The sequence below is a fragment of the Paralichthys olivaceus genome, chromosome 3 (genome assembly GCF_024713975.1).
Source record: "Paralichthys olivaceus isolate ysfri-2021 chromosome 3, ASM2471397v2, whole genome shotgun sequence".
Taxonomy (NCBI): Eukaryota; Metazoa; Chordata; class Actinopteri; order Pleuronectiformes; family Paralichthyidae; genus Paralichthys; species Paralichthys olivaceus.
In genome coordinates this window covers 25,018,359-25,041,899 of record NC_091095.1, presented here as the reverse complement: position 1 = coordinate 25,041,899, position 23,541 = coordinate 25,018,359, and the positions used below count along the sequence as shown (strand labels likewise).

General features: G+C 39.4%; 1 protein-coding gene across 15 annotated transcripts in view; it reads left to right on the top strand.

Moving 5' to 3' along the window:
- Positions 1 to 23,541, top strand: part of mcf2l2 (MCF.2 cell line derived transforming sequence-like 2) — a 122,518-nt gene that overhangs the window by 10,683 nt on the left and 88,294 nt on the right. For 4 of the 15 annotated variants that reach the window (XM_069522570.1, XM_069522568.1, XM_069522569.1 and 1 more), the window contains exon 1: positions 2,925 to 3,227. The exons of 3 other annotated variants lie outside the window; for them this stretch is intronic. In XM_069522570.1, coding sequence (XP_069378671.1) covers positions 3,062 to 3,227 — 166 coding nt within the window. In that variant the 5' untranslated portion in view covers positions 2,925 to 3,061. Of the gene's footprint in view, positions 1 to 1,582; positions 1,815 to 2,923; positions 3,228 to 14,669; positions 14,844 to 23,541 lie in introns of those variants that run through there. 8 more of the 15 variants (XM_069522571.1, XM_069522572.1, XM_069522566.1 and 5 more) reach the window with 5 other exon arrangements.

Below are 23,541 nucleotides of genomic sequence, written 5' to 3'. Positions count from 1 at the left end.
GGCAACTTGCTGGAGGATCAGATAAATAACATCTTATTGCCTGTGTAAGTGTGTGTGTGTGTGTGTGTTTGCCCTGCAAGGACGCATCCTTTACACATACACTACATTCACAACAGTTCTCAAACAACAAAGCCACAGAGGCTGGTGATTTATTGAAGAAAGTACTATTTTCAACAAGCAGACCTCTGACGTATATGTTTGCTTCAGGAGTGTTGGGCCTTTCAGAGAGGCTTCGGAGGAGGAGGAAGAGGTGGAAGGAAGAGAAAGAGGCGGGGGTTAGTTTACGAGAGGTGTTACTGGGAGACAGGAGACTCTAGATGCATACATCAGCTGTGATACCACATTTAGCTTCGTGGTCTGTAGTTCCAGATGTCTCTGGCTGACATGTCCCTAATTGGTTAGTGAGATGCAGATGAAAATGGGGATTTCATCATTTAAACTGTTGATGTAGAGAAGCACACACAACAGTAGAACAGATAACAAATAGATGGCTCAAGGAAATGATAAGAAATAAATCATGCTATTATATCCCAAAAAATCCTTTGTGGCCATGATGGAGGAAACATTTCTTAAGAATATACAGGTTATGCTCATGAACACTGGGTCTACACTGTAAATGTTATGTGTATGGGCATCAAGACAAACAGTTGGTGGCACTTATTCTCCATCACCGCAGAGGAAGAGGGAACACTAGGGTAATGTAATTAAAAGAGCAGCAGTGAAACCTCACACAATGGAAAATAGAAGCCCCAAGGAGGAGCTCTGGGTTTTGAGCCATATGATTAAATTATTCTGTTCCATTTAAAACATGTAGAAATGTGAGGAAGCCCATGGATACTTTTTTAGCGGATACACCTAGTGAGCAACTTTCGTATCAGGAAAATAAGGTGGACCTATGACATAAAATTTAGCTTCACGTATTACTTTGAGGAAAAATGTTGTCTCCTCAATGATTGGAACAGATCTCATGTTTTTTTTTTGTTTTTTTTTATTGGAATAATGCATTATATACAGTATAGCATAATTAAATATCCATTGAACTACTACATTTGTATTTGATACAGTAACTCTTACATCCAGCATATAAAAACTTTTTGGGATATTTGTTTTTTTGTATTGATAAATTGAAAGTGTGCATGAAAACAGGTGCTGCTGCAGTGTTTTCAACAGTTTTACTCATCTCAAAAACTTATTTGCTATATACTTCTGATTTACAGCTAAGGAGAATGTGTATTGTACTAGCCCTGCCAGTAGACCTCAAGTGCACAGGATGCATCCTGTGTACACACTTACTGCAGCTGCTACTGTTGTGCTGCTTCCACAACATGGCCAGTGTGGACAAAGTGTAACGGGACACATGAAAAAATAGAGGGGAAGGATGCAGAGGGGAAGGGAGGGCCCCACTGCCTGAAGAGAGTATTGTTGAGAATAATTGTTTAAAACCCTGGTAAGAACTGAGCCGCTCAGCTGGTCACAAGGCTGCCAGGAGAGGCTCAGACCCCTGCTCTGACAAAAACACACAGTCACACCCACACACTCACACGTTCACATTCCCTGTCTCTCTCACTCCTTCTCTGTTTCTCCTGCTCTCTTACACAAGAAGAAGGACTTGTCCAGCAGTATTGGGGAGAGCTGACAGCCCTCAGGACTGGGCTGTGGTGTCACTGGACCTGTGTGTGTGTGGAGCTGCGTGTTATGTGTTATGCTGCTGTGGATGTCGGACTGGATGCTGATTTAGCTGCACGGCTCGGCCCCTTCCGTCTGTGTGGATTTGCTTCAGAGCAAGGGCGGCAGCAACATGGGATCGGTGATGTGTAAGTGATGAACATTTTGATTTCAGTAATTTACAGTGTCACTGGTGTGTGTGTGTGTTGTGAATGAGGTACACACTTTGTACCTAGTGAGAGTCTGATGGAGCCTAAGACTGGGAACAAGTTGAGACAGTATATGCTATCCTGACCGCTTGTTGGTACCATCATTCAACAACCAGCCGCCATGAGAGTCAGACTCAGAATCCAAAGGTGGGACTGCTTCAACTTGAGTATGGTCATTGATTAGTCTGCCAGTGGAGCTCACAGTCAGGGGGCCCTTCAGGAGGTCTATTGGTCCAAAGGAAAAGTTTAAAACAGTTTTTTAGTCTTCTAAACACCAGCAGTCATAACACTCTAAAAACTGTATGACCCAGGGCATGGACTGAAATGATGGCATCTGTATTTGGTCTGATTGTTTTTTTGAGTCACTTTTGAGTCAGAGTTTATGCACTTCAGCTGTGTTGAGAGGTTAATAGATACAGTGATATTGTGGTACAGGCTGCCACCGCTACAATTCATGTCATATATGTCATGTGATGCATAAAAGAATACACACATTTTGGCAGGTAACTGGGTTTTTAAATGTTTTTACGATTGTGGCTGATCGGCAGCAGAGACGATGTTCCCTGGATGCTTCTGCTGTCACACACACACACACACACACACACACATCTCTCTATAGTTGTGAGGACACTCTGCATTACCTAGCTCCTTACCGTAACCTTAACCATCACAAAGAAATGCCTCACCCTAAGCTACACCTAAACCTAACCCTAAAACCAAGACTTAACTATCAAACAGCAAATTTGTGGGGACCAGCCAGAATGTCCTCACAACGTCAAAATGTCCTCACAATGAAAGCATTGAACCAAAATTGGCCCTCATTACTATAGATTGACATGCGCACAAATACACACACACAGACAGGTCACAGAGGCAGGCACATGCAAATGTTCTGTAATAGGCTTTACTTTCTAATGCAGAGATTATGACAGACACACAGACAGACAGAAGCAGCTGAGAGTCACCTTGCTGGCTCTATGGGACACACGAAGAAGAGCTGCAGTAGCATTGCTTCAGGGCAAAGAAACTGTGTTTGTGTGTCTATGTGTGTGTCTTTGTAAGTGTGTGTCAGTGACAGCAGATGCATCCAGGGAATATTGTCTCTGCTGCAGAGGTGGTGGCCAGGCTTCATGGATAGATGCAGTAGAGAGGAACGCACACACTAAGAGGTGGATGTATGACTGGAGATGGATGCTGTAGACAGGCTGGGATACCAAACCCTCCCGTCTAGGTGTCCACACTGTGGTAAATATGGCCGAGCCTATTCCACCATGCGGATCTCCCTGGAAGAGATGGAGTCTTACTATCACTTCCTGGGAGTGTGTAAGGAGACTGAGTCAGCTATACTACAAAGTACGTCTGTTCCTGCCTCATGTCCATTTGCGTATTGTTTTTAGTCACCAGAGTGTAGTTTTTAGTTAGCATTTAGTTTTAGATCTAGCTTTGTAAGTGCATCACAAATGTCCTTGAACAGTGTCACAGTCGTGTTTCTGGTCAAAAGAAAACTGTGACATGGTTGACAGGTTGCCATAATTACATCTTTTGCTGGGCCTTGTCTTGTAGTTGGGCCTCACGTCTCAGGAGGTACTGACCTTACAAGGTGCAAAAAGTTATGGTTGTAAATATTTAGATTTGATCATAGTTTATTTGTTGTCACAGCCTGGTTCACCTCAGGTTGACTTCTGTCTTCACTCCGCAATAATAACAATGATAATATTGATTGAAATTGATAATATTTCAGTTACATTTGTTGGTGAACGGCCAAGTGAGCACTAATCATTAGCTCATCAACAGTGGCTCTCCAAGCCTCCGTCTATTGTCTCTGTGCTGTTAACTCCACGTTCAGCTGTGAGTTAACTTGGACTTGAAGGGTCTCGTGTGTCAGCCATGTTGCTGTGAGACTACAACTTGCAAATGTCAGCATGCTGCCATGTTCACAGTGACAATGCTAACACGCTGATGTTTAAGCAGGTTTGATGTGAACAGTGTTTACCATCTTAGTTTAGTGTGTTCCTATGAGTGTAGTTTTTCATAAACCAGAGCATTGGTGACTTGAGACTTTGAACTAATGATTATAAACACAGGTATTATATATGTATATATATAAAAAAAAATAAATAAATAAACTGAATTGGCCTTTTCTTCATAGTTTTGATGGATTGTCTTCCATCCAGGTGACTGTAATGGATATTTGACTTCACTGTTGGATAATTAATTGAAAGAAGAGGTTAGTATTAAGAAGAAGAAGAAAAACGAATAAACAAAACTTGATTTCATGTTGCCTCCGTACAGGAGAAATCGCTTATGGGGATCCTGTTTGACCAGGGCCAAAATGATGTCTATAAGCAGTTGATTACTATAAGAATTACGTAGCTTCTGTATGATAGTCCCAGAACTTGAGGGAGAGTTAACGGCACACACACACACACACACACACACCCACACACACACACACACTCCGCTGCTAATTCTCTCTCTCTCGTGCTGACATGCAGTCAACCAGACACGTACACTGTTTGGCATGTGTAAACTTTTGTAAAATAAGTAAATGTATGGAGGGCCGGAGGAGATTGCACAGCACGCTCCCTTTGTCTTAAATCGGTTGGCAGTGCGCATTTGCTTTTGTTATCAGAACTGTTATTAAACTCACAGAGCAACTCAGTAGATTTAAAATACAACAGTAACTGGGTTGTGCCGACTTGCTTCATTAATGGACAAATTCACCAGGTCCACCATAACTATACTGTCTGAAAAATAATCCATGTTCATCATCATCATCAGTCCATATCAAATTTATCAGAATCACAATAGGCCTATAGACTGTAATAAAACACATAAGAGATGACATGGGCACAGGCCATTACATTTCCCATCTAGTTTGTCCAAGTGCCCGGCTCAGTATGAATGTGGAGAATAGTTAAATACATGTAATTAGATGTGTAATCTATCATCAAATGGTAATACCAAATATCAGGAATAACATTCACGCTCACTGAATGACACAACGCATGGACGATGATTCAAACAACACGCAACTACGTGGTTTTCGGGATCGCAGAGTCCATAGCAACTCTATCCTCTAGCGAGGATAAAAACGTTACAGTTCTACAATTTTCTGGCGTGTTCCGAAAAAATATCCATGATAACTAATAAAATACAGGCCATAAGCATGAACTGGATGAAGATTGTGAAAGTAAAGGGCACAATTCTTGCTAGAAATGTTATCAAAATGCATTTTAATGCAAAAACTATGTTATAAAATGACATTTTTATCTGAAAATACAAGGAATGACGGCTAGGTTTTCGTTTTTCGCAGACGGGAACTTGAGAGTCACGTGACATGGACACAGGCCAATGCAAAACAATGGGAGACAAAAATGTGGCCAATTTGGCCTGTCAAATTTTGAGATGCCTACGTTTTGCTTAGTGGACCATCGTAGCTATTACACGCTTTGATATGAGACTGGGTTGCCGAAGACATATTCAAAGCCTATGGTGCACCAGTTTTGTTTTCTGTTGAAGTTAATAGCACAAGGCCTCTCAAAGCCACAGACTCCACATTGTACAAGTTTTAGTAAGTGTGTTGTGATCCTTTCGCGTGTCTGGAAGTGCACCCACCTCGATAATATATCATTATCCCCTGAAAAGGAATGTGAATACTGTGGCCCATTTTTTTTTTACTTCTGCACACTATTGTGTTTCACATCTGGACAGTTCACAGACTTTACAGGAACGACCCGCTCAGCATTATATTAGTTGTGTATAAACAACCAACATAATCTGCTGTTTCATCATTTCCAACCCTTTTGTTACCAATCTAACCACACCTTCACTATGAACCACTGTTTATATGTGTTCGACAGTGTGTTTGTTAGCTTTCATTAGCCAAGTTTAATTTTACTCCGTGTTTTGCAGAAATTGAACCCCAATGAGTGAAAAGCACCTCACCACATCTTTACAACAGAAATGCAACATATCATGATTAATAACAGGAAATCATCCTTACAGCTTCCATTGGGGTGTATTTGAAGTATTTTGTGTCTACTTTTACTTGAAAATATGCTTTAGCATTGACATATCAAATACCTTAAGGATCATGAATAGTTTTTAATCGCGGTCTGTATTGCAGCAACAAAAGAGCTTTAGCGTAGAGCCATTTCATTGAAGATCTTAAATTTGCTCTTGTAAACTCTTGATGCCCGACACAGTTCCACACTGTTTTGGGACAGACAGAAAAGAGGGTATTAGGAGGAGCAGCAGGCAATCTGTTCTTCACTTAAACGGACTGGGACACCAACGCTCCAGAGCAGCTGGTAGGAGCTGAGGGGGTAGAGGGGGGTAGGGGTGGGGATTCCCTCAGGGAATTGGTTATATAAATACGTTTGAAAATTGGATTAAAGCTCTATCACTGTTTGTCTGTGTGTCTTGACCAGATATATCACACAGATACATTGTTGTACAAGTACTATTAAAAACACATCACACTCCTTCCTCACAATGAACACACACGTAGATAAGTTTGACTTTCCTCGTATGGGACACTGTCTGTCCTGCTACTGGAAATACCTACCATAGCATCAAATACAGATTAATCCTAAAAATACTCCCCAGCAAATGCTGTCTTATCTTGTGTCTGAGTTACATTTGCTGAAAATGTCATATCCTAGGTCAACGTGTCTGTTCACTAATGGGAAATCCCTGCTTTTACATGCTTAGTTTTATGGTGAGAACAACAACAAAGAAGACACACACATAAGTACACACGTTCTTACACTGAGGGATAAGACATTCATCTGTGTCTGTAGTCTTTTTTTTGTTTTCAAGCCCATGTTTGTCAGGAGTATAAATGTTATGAGGTGATAATGAATAGGATTGGAATAGTGTGAGTGTGTGTGTGAGGGCCCTGTTATCAGCAGACCCTGTCATTAGATATCCTCTGATTGTCTTGTAGCTCTGACGCCTTTTTCCTGAGAACCAATAGGAAACCCCCCTTCACCAGGACCTTGAGGAACAGTCACCCAAAAATAACACAAGCTCTGTACGGTGTGTGTGCGTGTGGAAACATGTTGATGCTCTTCCTTAATGAAATTATTAGGGCAAGACAAATATGTATCTTACGGGCTAATGCTGATACATTATTTTAATATTTATACCATATATATATATATATTAAAATGTATATATGAACTTCTATGCATTGTTGTGAAACATAAAACTCTCCCAAGGCCACATTTCACACACTCTCACGCCGTTTTCAGATATGAACTCTGAAAGATGTCTGCAGAATCGGTTCTGAACTTTATCTGGAGTTTGTCTTTCACACATTAACAACGCAAAAGAAGATTCTCTGCTCCGACGTGTTCACAACACAGAAACCTCCAGAGTGTTCAGGTGAGGGGTGGTGCAGCAGGCTGAGGCAGGAAGTAATGTATTCATTCTGGAGACCGCATGAGATGATACCAGCGTCTGCCCTTATCAACAAAACTCCTTTTGATTGTGATTGTCTGCGTCCTCAATATGTATGGCTCTGCCTTTTCGTCCTGAGACATTTGTTTTCTTTTTGTAGAAAGGAGGATGTTCTGTATTAATTCTGCTGTGGAGATCCCATGTTTTTGTTTACAGCACAGGGGGTCGGCCATTATCAACAAAAGCTCTTCACCAGTGTCTTGTGCTTTTTCATGCTGAGATATTTGTTTTCTTTTCAAACCTACTGCGGACTCCACAGAACGTCTGGAGCCTCTCACTCACACATTTGCCTTCACACCTACAGTGTGCACATACTGTGCATTAATCTCTAGTAGAAGTGGTGAAAATGTTAAAAAATGCCCAACCAACAAATCATCAGGGGAGAAAACATCTTGTCAGAGGTAAATACCTCAGACAATCAGATGCAGAGTTTTTGAAACCCACTGGCGCAAGACAAAGGATGAGCCTCAGCTGGAGAGAGAGAAGAATAAGACAGACAAAGAGAGAGAAAGAGGCGGAAAGATACAGATACAGAAAGAGAGACAGAGAAAGAGAGAGAGAGCGAGAGAGCTCTAGTGAGTCATGATCTGACTCTCTCACAGAGGTTTAGAGTTTTTATGTAAAGTGGGCCGAGCATTTTCTGCACCGTTGCCTTCCTTTGGGGGGTTAGAGCTATGAACATGTGAGAGTCCGTCAGCAGAAACAGCTCTTACTGGGCAACAGATGATCTCAGTTCACACAACAAAGCCTCATTTATAATGTTAGTATAAATGCATAAACACATTTCATTTTGCACTTTCAGACCTAGGATTTCAATATAAGCAAATCCACATGAGTATTAAGTGACTGATCTGATTTTATGACTGAATGAAAAATACTTTCAGCATACATACACCTCACACCTTACAAATAAATCTCAATATGTATTACTAAACATACAGACATGTCTCCTTGTTTTAAAAAGATGAACATTTTGCACACATTTGGAGATGTCTTTCAGAACATGAAGTATCCTTGTCTTTGAGATTTAAGTTATATCCTGGTGATTACACAAATGTGTGTTTTAGTGTCTTTAGAAAAAAATCTATGTGACTGATATAGCAAGAGTACATAGTATAGTATATAGTAAATACATTCATCATTTTGTCTTGTCCTAAAACAGTAGGTAGTGTGTGTGTGTGTGTGTGTGTGTGTGTGTGTGTGTGTGTGTGTGTGTGTGTGTGTGTGTGTGTGTGTCATCATGAAGAAATATGGTCCCGGAGACAACTTTTGTAGAAACTTCTATACTAGTTATAAGAATTGAGTACTGACGGGTTGGAATGTCAACATGAGGACAGGTACTGTATCTGCTGTCATCTCATCACAACCTAGTCTGTAGGTTTTTTAAAACAATTTTACTGTATTATACAATGGGAGACTAAAACTGAATGATAAAGTTGACTTGTATTTCTCTTATACATGTATTGCACCTGCTGTGGGTACAGTCTGAGCTCCTGGCCTCCCTGCCTGCAAGTCATGAGATGTTCAGGTCCTGCTGGCTCCGGGTGCACTTGTCACATGTCTCTAACAAGAAACATTAGGTCTGCTGAAGAATGACAAGAGGCCTTTATATTTTTCACACTAACAGTCATCCTTATTATCCCTATTCCCTAATACATGCATGTGTGAACCGTATGTGTGTGTGTATGTGCATATACTGTATGCATGTAAATGACTTGGCTCTCATGGTACCATGGTAACACCACCACTCCTGGCTGAACTTCCAGGTCTCTTACAGTGACATGGAGGTTTATACCTTTCTGTCCAGGAGACATTCACATGAGAGTTTTCTTGTTTTTGTAGATTTCATTGACTTCTACAATTGCCCTTACCTGCATATCCTAATGCAGAGATGATAATTAAGATGATTGCACACTGATATCTATTTATAACCTTTCCTGCATTCCAGGAATGAAGAGCACCAGTTCTGTGTGCCAGACTCTGTCTCCTCTGCTGAAGCACATCATCTGTCTGTGTCTCTCTCATACAATAGACTTAAGTTGCCTGCTCTGCTGTCCACTGTGCAGCGTCTCTTGACCTCTGTGACTTCTCTTTCTATTCATGGATTTCAGATTTGAGAAGTGAATGTCTCATTGCTGTGAACACTCAGGTCACAGACAGAGGCATTTGATGGCATACAATTAAATAATAATAGCAATTTGATCATCACTTACTTCAACTATTTGACAATTTTTATATATTTTGCATTACATGAAATATCCATACATACCAAAAATGCCAAAATGTAAAGTGCAGTATGGATACTGTACAACACAGTATGTCTTTGTCCAGATACTGTGACATTACAAAGGTGCCTCTGTCCCAGAGCCTGAAATGTTATGTTGGAACATTTCAGTATGTTCCAACATAAATCACTTTTAATGCTACTGAATAACCCCTTTCTGAGATCGCAATACAGAAGCAAAGCATTTCATCTTCATTTTAATTTAACCCACATAACTGACAAACCATATGTCCAGCAACACAGCTGTCAAGCTGCAACTCCTCAGCAGCACAGAGACATTTTCCTCCTGGAAAAATCCCCCTGGACTTTCACATCATCTTTGGTGCTGAACTCAGTTTTCATTGGTCTCTGTTATGCCTTATGCAAACTCTTACTTATTATAAAGTTACGAGACCATGGGTCTCATTTTCTTTACCAAGCCAAATTACTGGAGGGTGGATATGTATGGGTACATATTGCTTATCTAAGACACAGGATGTATGGGAAAAGCAAACACGGCAGTGGGGTGTTCAGTTTTCAGTGGGGCAAAATGTTGGTACCAGATACTGCTGGTGTATGCAGTTTTTAATGATAGTGACTGGGAAACACAGCATATCGCTGAGGCACGTTGTCAATCACATAGTGGTTGTTTGGGTCGGTTGCCAGGGCATTAGCAGAACATGGGGGGGAAGAGCTGAGGGAGTGTGTATGCCGAAGGTTCAGTGTGGAGTGGCCTGGTTTGTTTGGCCGTGTGAATAGGAGCTGTTACAGTACAGGCTTTTCTGCAAGTTTTTCTGCCCTGTGTACTGAAGTCGTACTAGATGCACATTTCGATGTGGATGTTGGAGCCACCTTACACTGAGGTATATGGGTACACCTTTTTCATTTCACTCCTTTCTTTTATCTGTCATGTACCTATTTTAATTTTACTGTCTCTTGAAGTACTCGACTGGTGAAAGACCTTTCTAAAAATCTATATTTGCAATTCTTCTGCTGTTGATCCTGCTGATAGTCCACATGTACTCTGCAATTGATCTGCTGTGAGAGCAAACATAACCCCTCATTATTCCATTAATGTGTAACATATTAGTATAGTGCATAGCAACAACGAGTGCCGGAATTGGACCAAACAAGGTGCCAGTACCCTAATTCAGCAGTTCACAATCATTGCGTGTATCTTATATGCATATCTTGGTAATACCATGTGTTTTGTATACATTTAATTGCATACAACATAGATGTCCAGTTTGTACTCATTTGTATATTTGGTAATACATTTGTTCATGTAGCTATTGATACAAATCAAATTGAACTATAATATTGCATACAGTATATGCTACAATAAAACCTGCTGAAAATATGGTATCTGTTGGCCTACCAATAAAGAGAAGGAATACCAAAAACAAATCCCTGATGTATGAGCAAGGCTGAATTTATTTAGCTCCAATTGGTCACCACACACTCACCCCATTCAGTTTTAGTCCTTGTCCAGTGTGTACTCCCAAAGATTTTCCATCTCTGTAAATCTGACGTCAAAGCCTCTTATCTGTAACAATGAGCAGCTCGTTTGCCTTGCAGAAATATTTCCCTGGTCCCACTTGGAACTAGCTGAAACCAACATTCAGATTCAGTTTGCCCCCCGTTTTTTTCAAAGGCAATCAATAATCAAAAAAAGCATTGATGTGAAGTTGTAGGAATATTGTTTGGTATTGAACATGGCATTCTAAATGATTGTACTTAATTGCTGCTGTTGGCACCTTATGCTATACTATACCCATTATGATGTATCAACAGTGCATATGACTAGTTTTGTGTATTTTGAGTAAATACACTTAATAAAATAATTCTATTGACTCCAACTATGTCCTGTTGTCACAACAGAGAACTATGCTCTAAAGGCTGTCTATTAGTTTGTACTACATTTTCATTTTGACATGTGTTTTAAATTATGATGATATATTTCCCAAAGACATGCTATATGCTGTTTTTAGACCTAAGCCTCAAAATACCTTTTTTTATTATTTCTCAGTTTCAAATCAGCATGCAGTTGGATTAAAGTGGAATTGTGCATTTCTGTGAAATTATGTGCAAGATAAGAAATGGAAAGAAAGTGGGTGAACTGGGTCTTAAGCTCTTAAAGGTCCAGTGTGTAAGACTCAGGTGAAAGGGAACTATTGGCAGATATTTAATGTAGAATAATCCTCATGATGTTTTCACTAGTTTGTTTCATCTAAATTGTATGAATTGTAGTTTTCTTTACCCCAGAAAAGGCCCTTTATATTTAAATACTTTATATTTACATCGAGGGGACCCTCTCTACAGAGGCCGCCATGTTTTTTACATTAGTCCAGACTGAACAAACTAAACACCTTTTGAGTTTTTATGACAATTAAAGTCTACCACAAGTTCTTTTTCATGTTTGGAAGGAGAGGGTGAGGTGAGGGGTGTTCAGCTGCAACATGCAACTTCAACACTAGATATCACAAAATTCTACACGCTGTACCTTTAAGTGTATATTCTTATGTAACTTCCCCTGACAACTAAAAACATTTCAGAGAAATTCAGTGGTTTTGGTTTAATATTAAAAAGTTAATGTTGACTTTAACAACATTTAATCCAAACCACCATCTTCCCATTAACATTTACCAAGTTACACCAGCCATTCACTCTGATCCCCTTCCTACAAGGAATGCTTCATTGGAAATAGAAAATGTATTCAGTGAATTTATAGTCATCCAGTGTGAACAGATTTTTAAAGGCTAATCTGTTATCCCCAGAGTTTCCTGTAGTTGAATTAAAGGAATTTATGGGCACAAAATCTGATACATTCTCTGTTTTTCACTTCTGTTATGGCTCTGAGTCACACTTCCTTCGCTCAAAGTTGTTGATTTTGAAAACTTTTGTGCTGGGCAGAGGGATGAACACACGCACGATACAGTACAGTACACAGTAATGTAGAATGAGAATACAGTCGTGTTTATGCCCTTGTGGGAAGTAGTTCTCAAAACACATGAGATGACTGCATAGCCATTGTACTGAAAACAATGTGTGTGGTTGTCTGTGTGTCAGTATGTATGTGTTTGTGTCCAGCAGGTCTGCGTTTGTATGTATGTATGTTTGCTCACACATGTAACTATATGTACATGTATTTTTAAGTTACATTTTCTCATCCTCTGCCTCTGTTTTCCTATACTAATGTATGCATAATGCATAATAATGGATCAGGAGGGAGTTTACAGAAGGTGCACATGTGTGATAACATTAATCTGATGCCTCTTGTGTAGGTGGTTCATGTCTCTGAACACCTGCCTTTTGTAAACAAGCAGTTTGGGTTTTACTCGCGTGTTTAGGTTTTACAATATGATGAGGCATTTCTTTGTTGCCAAGGTAGAGCTAGTGATCCACGCTGATAAGACTATTGTTAATGTAGAGAAACAGTGTAAGCTGATGGGGTTTTGTCTTTCTGATATGTAGGGGCATAGAGTCTGTAGGCCTGTGGTTGAGCAAAGGTATCAATGTTGCACTGTAATTGTTCTTTCCTTTTATTTTTTAGTAAAAAGCTGAATAAAGTTTCATGTAAAAAAAAACATTTTTTCTCTGTGGACTCAGGATGTCTCTGGGAGGCTGTAAACCTGTGACCTGCTGCAATTTTTTTGCTCAGCATGTCTCTCTAAGAACTTAAGATCCAGATGTTTGACAGCTAAAATCCTCCATCCATTTAAAATATGTCATTTAAAACCACCTAGTTCTAAAAAGTTAAAAGATAGAAACATCACTCAAAACATATAAATATAAAAGTAATTTATATATGTTTCAGAGTAAAAACTCTGGAGAATGTCCGAATGAGCTCATGTGAGAACACAGCATGGGATCCGACACCTGTGTTGATCTGATGTAAACAAAAACACGTGATCTCCACAACAGAATTGATATATTACTTCCTGCTGCACCACCCCTCACCTGAATGCTCCAGAGATTTGTGTGTTTTTGTGAAAGGCGTCTAAGCAGAGAATCTCCTGCTGTGTTCTTCATGTGTGCAAAGCAAGCTCCGCAGAAAGTCCAGACCCAACTGTGTGGACATTCTGAGGTGTTCTTATCTGAAAACAGCTATACAACCTTTACTGAAGGGATCACCACTGACGGAGACGGAATCAAACAGATGATTACATTGATTAAAATGACAGATTTCTTTACGTTTGAAAATTGCTAGTGACATTTTGTTTAAATGAGCAAAAAGTATTGTAGCTTTAAAGGTCCAGTGTGTAAGATTTAGGTGAAAGGGATAAATTGGCAGAAATTGAATGTAGAATAATCCTCATGATGTTTTCACTAGTTTGTTTCATCTAAATTGTATGAATTGTAGTTTTCTTTACCCCAGAAAAGGTCCTTTATATTCAAATACTTTATATTTACATGGAGGGGGCCGTCTCTACGGAGGCCGCCATGTCTTTTACATTAGTCCAGACTGAACAAACTAAACACCTTTTGAGTTTTTATGAAAACTAAAGTCTACCGCAGGTTCTTTTTCATGTTTGGAAGGAGAGGGTGAGGTGAGGGGTGTTCAGCTGCAACATGAAATTTCAACATTAAATATCCCAAAATTCTACACACTGTACCTTTAAGTTGCTCTTCAGGGAACCATCTGGTCTATAAAGTTACCTCTACAGACTGTTCACATTTGGCAGTTCAACAAGGACCTCATCAAAGCAATACAAACACATAGACATAACAGACACTATGACACACACACACAGACACACACACAGCCCGGCTCTGTAGTTCTCTCTCTCTCTCCCTCCCTCCCTCCCCTCCATCTCTTCCTTCACATGCATGCACACCCTGCCCTTTCTCATAGGCTGTTTTCTGGGCTGTTTCACTGCAGCTGGAAAAACTGACCACAGATCCATGTAACAACTATAACACACAGAGAGTGGGGCTCTGCTTCAGCTGTTTGAGTCCTCTTGTGTGTGAAATGCAAGAAAAGATAGAGAGAAAAACAGACAACAACAAAAGCAACAAGCTTAAGCTTCAGAAACCGCCCGACTTGATGAGGAGATTGTTGATGGGGATGAAGAAGAAGCAGCCGTCAGTACTGCGTTGCCCTCGCTGGATTCCTACACCATGAGATTACTGTCATTTAACTGGATTACTGCTTTTTCTGGAGGGATTTACATTGACGCCTGTGTGTGTGTGTTCGAGCCAGAGAGGTGTTACGATGATGCGTGCCAAACACGTTATAGGTAACGTTCTCTCACACTTTAAAGCTTCACAGACAAGTGAAGATGTTTGGTTTTACTTTGTCACATACTCTAACTTTGTTTATTTGCTATCTCATCTGTTACACTCCTCAAAACCAGTTGAGGAGTTATAACTGCAGATTTACAGTGTAAACAATCATTGTGGCTATACACACACACACACTGTGTATGAGCTGCATGTGCTTAGACAGCAGACTGTCGGTCAGGAGTACACAGCCACACACACACACACACACACACACACACACACACACACACACACACACACACACACACACACACACACACACACACACACACACACACGTCTGCTGCCAGCCACACTTCTCTCCGTGAGCCTGGTGCCATTTTTCCATTTTAACAGACTTTTCCGTCACAGCCTGCTGGTTAAGGGATTAAATTTACTTAAGATTTAAGATTTTACTTTATATGGCTACTTTAGTCTGTTCATTGTTATGTGGAGCCTTTTCCGAGAGACAATTGTTCTTTCAAATGTATCTTTATTTTTTTGTGTAAATTCATCCTTAAAGTTTTTCTTTAAATCATAGTCATAATACTTAATTGCCATAACAACAAAAGTAATTACCTTTTGTTTTGGAGTGCTAACCTAAACATATAGAAAAAAACACACAAAAAATGCATCATGGGGTATGAAACGTACAAATAAAATCAACACCCTTACCAAAAATAGAGTAATATATAAATAAATAAAAACGAATCACATAAACAACACACTAGCATCTGTAGGGTGATGTTTTGCAGCAGCAGCGATGCTCTAGATAATGTGGATTAGAGTGGCTGCAGATATTATGTTTCAGTTATTTAAAGTATGCACTTTATATATACTTATTTAAATATATGGGAGGGGGCTGTGTTTGTTGTATCCTGTAACTGATATTTAGCTTAGGAGGTAGAATGTTATCTTTCAGTGTGTTGAGCTCATAGTACCAAGTTGTCAAATGTGGAAATGTTGCTGTATTTACTCAAATCAGGCAAAGGTACGTTTTTTATAATGTAATAAAAGCCATTTCATTATGTCATCATGACATAATTTATACATATGATGAAGAATGATCGGTCAATCTGATTAAAATGTAGATTTTGTCAGAATGTGCATTCCTATCTACGCTATATGATTTGTAATTTTTCTGATTTCAAAGTGACATAATTTAAGTCATATCTAGAGTCATATATGATAGAGTTACCTTGGAAAATGCATTTTTGACATCCCATGACATCATTTTCTGACTTCATAGTGACGTCATGATGACATCATTTCTACCGTTTGTTCCTGAAATGCTTTTTGATCAATGTGAGCTTTAGGTCGTGTCTATACGTCTTTACGACACAGAGATACCTGGAAAAAAGCATTTTTGAATAATGCACAACAATATTTTCTGACCTCATTATGACTTCTCCACTTATTATATGACATCCTTTGATAGGGAATCATTTTCTGATAAATGGAAGATTTAGATTGTCTCCTTATAGATATCTTGAAAAAACAGTCTTATCGGAAACTATATTTCTTGACTTTGACCTTAGATCTTTGACCTATTAGAATCAATAGTTTATTGCCTGGAGACACTTTCCCTTTCTATTGGTTGACTGTTTATGCTGAGTGAACATCATTACACTGTGCTATGGCTATCATATTTAGTTTTTCTAGGTTATGCTTAAGGCCTTCTCCTTCTCTGACTGTGTGCTCCTCAGCTGATCCCTTATGAAACCCATTGTGGCTTGTTACTCCATGTTACCTACTTTTACCACATTGCCATTCATTTCAGATGCAGTTGGAAGTCAGTATTGTGTGGCTGAGACAGCGCCCACTCGGAGAATACAATACAGATTTATTTTTGCAGTACATTTAATTTCGTATAGGCCTACATTTATATACCTAAATGCATTAAAAGTAAAAACTGTCACCATATTAAAATGTCCAGTGTGTAAGATTTAGGTGAAAGGGATCTATTGGCAGAAATTGAATATAAATGATCCTAGCAATGTTCTAACTTTAGTCTGTTTCATCTGATTGTACAAATTGTTGTTTCTTTACCCCTTTATATTTAAATCCTTTATATTTACATCAGGAGCGGGTCCTCTCTACGGAGGCCGCCATGTTTTTTACAGTCGTCCAGACTGGACAAACTAAACACCTTTTGAGTTTTCATAAAAAATTGAAGGCTTCCACAGGTTTTTTTGATGTAACATGCAAATTCACCACTAAATTCTACACACTGAACCTTTAACATTCAATGATTTTGGACTCCACTGTAAATGCTGCAGTGTTTTTGATGAGGTGAATTCCCACATGTTGAGTGTTTGAACATCAGCAACGACAGCGTGTGAGAGCCTGCTGCTAATGCCCTTTAAATTTAGAGCTGAAAGATGAAGAAAAGTGTTAACCAAGGTGTGTGTGTTGTATTAACGTGTATGTGTGTGTAGACAGGGGGTGTGGTGTTGACACCATCACTCTGTTGCCATGGAGTTTAGACCCCCTGACAACTTGAGAGAGAATCAGTTCAGACAGCAGTCATCAGAAACTGTGATCTGGTATTTCAGTGGTTCTGCTACTTCTTTTTGGAACATGCATGCACATCTCGTGCTTGTGTTATTACCAGACTTAGTAGAAACACGCACACATCTTCTTACATGACCATGAGGTTGTAGTTGGCCTCATTTGGTCCGAACCAAGGTGGAAAAATGATACGGTATTAGTCTTAATCTGCACAGAGGATACCATGTCTCTGTCAAGCTTTTTTCCACAACTCTAAGATTTGTTCATAAGAAAGTGTGTAATTGTACTGGCGAGCATTTGCGTTGCTTTATGGTTGACTGACCCACCAAATCCCACCCAGGGTCACACCCTCACTCCTCACTCACTGTATACAGAGGTGACATTAATTGACTTGAACATTTTTTTTTTTTACAGTCCACAACTTCCACAGCAAAGTAGCTGCTGTCTCTAAAAGATTGTATAACTGAGTGAAGTCACGAGCAAGTATCTGTGTTATACTGTATATTGTCAGGTAGTGGGTATTTACTGCTACTCTGTTTGTATCGCATTACATTGTAGTCTGTATTTTACACCTTCACACTCTGTAACCACAGGGTAATAGAGAGCTGTAGAGAGAAGGGAGGAGATTTTACTTTGAACAGGACACTGCAGCAGAAAAGAGACATATTTAATTTCTTCCTTTATTTGATCTGTTCTGTAATAAGACACCCCCCCCCCCCCCCCCCCTTACACACACTCACACATATATAAATACTGACTACTTTCTGCTGGAAGAATACAAAGCTCCACAACATTATCCTGCTAAATGATTCAGAGCAGCAGCATTTTGTCTTCTGCCTACTGGTGTTTGTGCTGGTCGCACTGGGAGCTGTGGTCCTGAACTCCTCCTCCTTTTTGTTCCTGCTGCCAGTAACTCTGCAGTGTTGTTCCTTTGTGTCTCAAACCCACTGTGCTAGTGAGCTGATAACCTCAGGGTGAATTTGAGTTACTGGCCCTGTACGTCAGAGTTCTGGTAAACATCCCTGGCCCATGCAAGTGAGACGTGCTGTTTTACTGGAGTATTTCAATCCTTTTTATATAAGAATCATTTATTATATTTCATGGTTGTAAAGTATGTACATACGTATGTAGACTTAAAGTGCACTTGTTGGTGAAGGCAAGAGTGGTAATCAAGGAAATTAACTTTAATTCAGTTTTATATTCTGTGTAAAATCTTTGACTAAAGGAAGTCTATGTAATATAAGCATCAGCTGACCTCATCTGCTGACTGAGCTCCCAGGTTTAAAATCACACAGGGTTCTCACATGTGGTCACTGCATGAAAAAAGAGCTGTTCACTTAAAGCTGCTGCAGGCTCACAGCTGGTCCATCTGGATATCTGAGTCAGACAGAATATCAAGTTCATAAATAGTTAACATTAGACTGTCACTGTCCACCTCTGCACAGAAGTCAGTGATACATCTGAGTAGGGATGTCGCGATTAACCGATTTTACCGATAACCGCGGTTTGATAACGTCACGATTTTATAACGTCAAGATTTTATAACTGTAAGAATCGTAAAAACTACGATATCTAACTATGGTGTCCTGCCTCTCGCAAGTCACATCATTTGTCCCGTTTTGTCTGTGCGAGCCACTGAAAAACTTTGCCCCATAAACAGAACAACTTCCATCAGTGACCCTTCACAATAAAAGTCACATGCAGCTAGACTGCTTATGAAGACAGGGATCACAAATTCACTGACCAACCTTCCATTATAAGGCAGCTAAATAAAATAGCTTACATAAATTACTTTTAAATAGCCAAACATTACACTATATAAACTAGCTGGATATTATTGATAATAATAATACATATTTTAGTTCATTAGTTATATTATTCGCTATATATTGTGTGTTGTGTGTATTTTTCCTTCTATAGTATAAATAATTGTGAAAACATTGAAACCGTGATATTTCCTCTGACAATAATCGTGGCACCGAAATTGTATATTGTGAGTAAAACTGTCACTGCTATGAAGAAAATCAACATGCAGAGGTGATCATAGTAGAAATTTCTCAAACAGTTCCCACATTCAACCTGAGTTTGGTCTTCATCTTACAGTAAAAGTGAAAAGCAGATTTGATGGAGCTCAGGACTCATGTAACAAGCGGCTTTATTCCAAAAGATGTGATTGGATAAACTTTGAATCTCTATGTTACAGTGCATCTGCTAAATAATGAAATTACTGCATATCTGACGACAGGACAAACAAATGCCAAGTATTCATTTAGACAGGTGTTAAAAAACAGACATAAGTAAGCAGAATTTTCAGTGACATGCAAACATCATTAGTAAAATCTGTGTCAAAACTGGGAAATGATTAAGTGAGAGAACCTCTGGAGTTTCTGCAGACTTCGCCCGCCTGGCCCCCTTGTATAAAGTCCACAGAAAGACTGGAAGAGCCGATCTGAGAACAGGGGAGAAGTTGTCGACATTTCCTAACACGCAACAGACGCAGGCATGAAAATGTTAAAATAAATAGGAAACAAATATCTCTGGATGAAAAAGTGGAGCCACACACGTAGAAGACATCAACGGAATTTGTCAAGAGAGTTTGTGGTGAAAAGAGCCAACGCCTGTGTTGATGGGCTGTAAATAAGAACATGTGATCTCCGCAGAAGAATTAATATGTTACTTCCTGCCTACCCTGCTGCACCACCCATCACCTGAGGTTGTTCACTTGTTCATCTAGTTATTTTTGCTGTTGTGAGCACGTTTGTGCAAAGAATCTCCCACTGCATTGTGTGTGTGAAAAGAAAACTGTGGAGAAAGTCAGAACCCGATTCTCTGGAGTTCTTCTGGAGGACATTGAAAACGACTAAAGTTTCTGTCTCACAAAGTCAATAATAATCTATGTGCATGGATATCTAAATAAGTACAAGTTGTCAAACCAAGAGCACAAATTCTCATTCAAGAAGAGGAATGAAAATGAAGAGCAATTTGCAATTTGAGAGCAGAAAGTCTTTATACTCCATCACTTTAAGAGCAGAAAGCTCTCAAAGTGATGGAGTTTCTGAAGTGAGACTCCATCACTTCAGATATTTTTTGGAATGTGTTGATATATTTAGAGGGCTAGATCCGATATGAGCTATCAACACAACATGACACTAAAACATCTTGGCACAATGACTTGAGTATGTGTTTCCTGTTTTGTTAGCAGTTTATGCACACCTCTCTTTATCTTTCGTTAGCATGCGCACTGTCGTGCAGGGATGCGACATGTGGCTTCTGTCAAGTCACAAGAGGTGCCCTTTTGTTTCGTGAAAATGATATAAAATGTTGTCTTTTTTGAAAAGTTGTTGTGTTTTGACCCTCAGGAAAGAAAGCAGGGGATTGATGTTTATTAAAAACTGATCTAGAGAATTTAAATGTGGTTTCACAAAGACTTTAGTGGAATTAAATGGACTGTTGGGCCTTGGAAGAAGTATACAGACTTGAAAGACAGACATGAGGAATGTCTGTCTTTCAAGTCTTCCTTCAGGATTTCCAGCTTTCCACATGGAACTATCATTACAGTCACATTTAAGAGGAGCTTCTGGCCATATTTAGACAGAAAAGACAGCTGACTAGCTGGCAACTAAATGTAGTGATCCAAAGTGTATACAGAAACTCTGACACGCCATAATGCTCATCTCTAAACCCAATCTATATTAAGTGTCCTATCGGTCCATTGAACGTTTCTGCTGCCCGTGTAATGCAACCGGACATCGGCTTGCACGGGTGCTTCCTGCACTTACCCTCCGCCTCGTCAGTCCTCCGTTAGTTTCTAAAAAAAACTTGAAGTGGTCATACATCACGTTTGGCTCCACCACTCCCGTCTACTTTGATGTTCCAACAATGCAGAATATCCTCTCCGCTCAAGTGCATGGCTCTGGTTGCATAACCCAGCTGTCTCATAGGTAAATGGACAGTGGATATCTCTCCCCCATCACTGTTTCTGTATCCAGTGAGTAGTTAATGTTTTACCCAATTTGCTTACTCTTTAATTCATTTCTTTTTTTTTTTACAACTTGTGCTTACAATCTATGACTGGCTGTATTCTTCAGCAGTTTATTTTGCTTTCATTGGAGGGGTAATGAATGGTCCTAGCTGGGATTTGATAAAACAATGGAAAAAGGAAATACTTTGTTTAGGATCACGTAGAGATGATTTCAATAGATAATACACTTTGAACAGAATCCCCCTCCTCCTTAAAACTGATTCTGATTAAAATAATTTATCGTTGATGGCAAAGACCTTAATACAGCCAGTGGTGAAATGAATCCTATGCTCCAGCTGATTATTGTATGTACATTGTGAAACGGGAACTCCCAGTAGCCACAGCCACATTGATTTTCCGAGATACATTGCAAAACTGCTAGAGAAGTGGTGTGTTTAAGTTCAATCAAGGACATTATAATACATTTTCAGCTACATTCTTCTTAAATTAATATAGATCTTGGCATGAAACCGAAATGCAAGTTTCCCTCTAATCAAATTCTTTGTCATATATAACACTATTAAACCCATTTTGCAGAAAATGCTCTGGTAACGCAAATTTGCTGAAATTTGATCTTATGGGGAACTCAGAGGAGAGTGTATGGGTAAATATCATTCTGCTAGGGACAATTCAGCAACACTTTAACATTGGTTGTGACATGTCCCCACTGTCCATAGTCGTTTTACTGTATATATTTTTTAACTAAACTTAGAGACATTTAGCTGAGAAAACTGTTTAACACAACGAAACAGTCTTGATAGCAACAATATTTGATTCAAACAAGTACTATAATGAAATATGACAGCTGTAGTGGTAAACTGTTGGTGTTTGAGACAGTTTGTGCCATTTCAGTTTACCAGAGTGTAGACAAAGTGTGTGTGTGCGTGTGTGTGTGTGTGTGTGATCTTCAGCGAGTGAATCAGCAATACTTTGTCAGTGGAAAAGTCTGTAATGGAAGCTCTTTTATTAATACTCTCGGTAGGTCAGCAGACTCAGATACTAAGAACAGAGGTGCATTGATATAGTCCAGGCTCACTACCAGCCATTGTGCTCTCACTCTCTTTCTGTCTGCCACAAACTACCCAAGCATGTTTTGGAGTTATAAAGCAGAGTCAGTGTTAATGCATGTCTTTATTCTCTGTGACAGAGTACTGTCTGTTCACCATACACTGCACTTAGAGCTTCAGGCTGCAGAGGGCCCCAGCACAACCATGAACCCAGAGCAGGGCACGGTCTAATTCATGGACACATATGCAGACTCTTAAAGACTTGTCTGAGAATGCTTTGATCTGGTTTGCTCTTTATATTTCTATATGAATGCCGGTCAGAAATAGGTTGTTATGTAATAGGCTACAGTATATGACCAAAGAGCAGCTAGAAAACCGCTCTTTCATTATGTGATCATTTCATTTTCTAAACTCAACTAAAAAAAGAAAAGAAAATGTTTTTTCAGGGTGTTTCTGTTCAAAAGTGAAACAAAATAATGAATTTCAGTATGTGCATTTGTTCTGTGAGTAGTGAGGTGTGGGGATGGCCATCATCTTTCACTGCACTTTAAAACACAGAGCCTCAAAGCGCAGGGGTCACAGATCCTGATGCCAAACTCAAGCAGAGGGATTCCATTTTTTATTTAATTTTGTGTTTTTTGTAAGTGTAACTTGAGTGAATGATTCTGGAACTTTTTTCCTGTCATGGAAATGACTCATCTGGATCTGTGTTTCAGTGCAGCAAACTCTCATTTTATTACAGTTTAGACCAATCAGTAGAATTGTGATGACACAGTGATGAGGTCCATTCCCCCAGCTGCCATAACACTCTAACAAAGAAATCAGGACAAGTGTCTACATAACTGAAGCCCGCACTCATACTTTGTAATGTCGATATTTACTTTTAGGGACAAATCTAATCAGGAAAAACATGCAATATTTCCAGTTGATGCAGAAAGTGAAATAGTTCTTGTTGTCACCGTGGTTTCTGTGTTGTATATGCATTGTGATATTTTTTATGCTTTCTTGATCAGTTTACAATATTATAATACAGACTTGTCACCATTATTTTCCTGGTCATGCACCAGCAGGATCACAATGCTCTTGACAGGAGAAAAGGCAGAACTATTTGAATCGCTGAAAACCTGAGCTGTG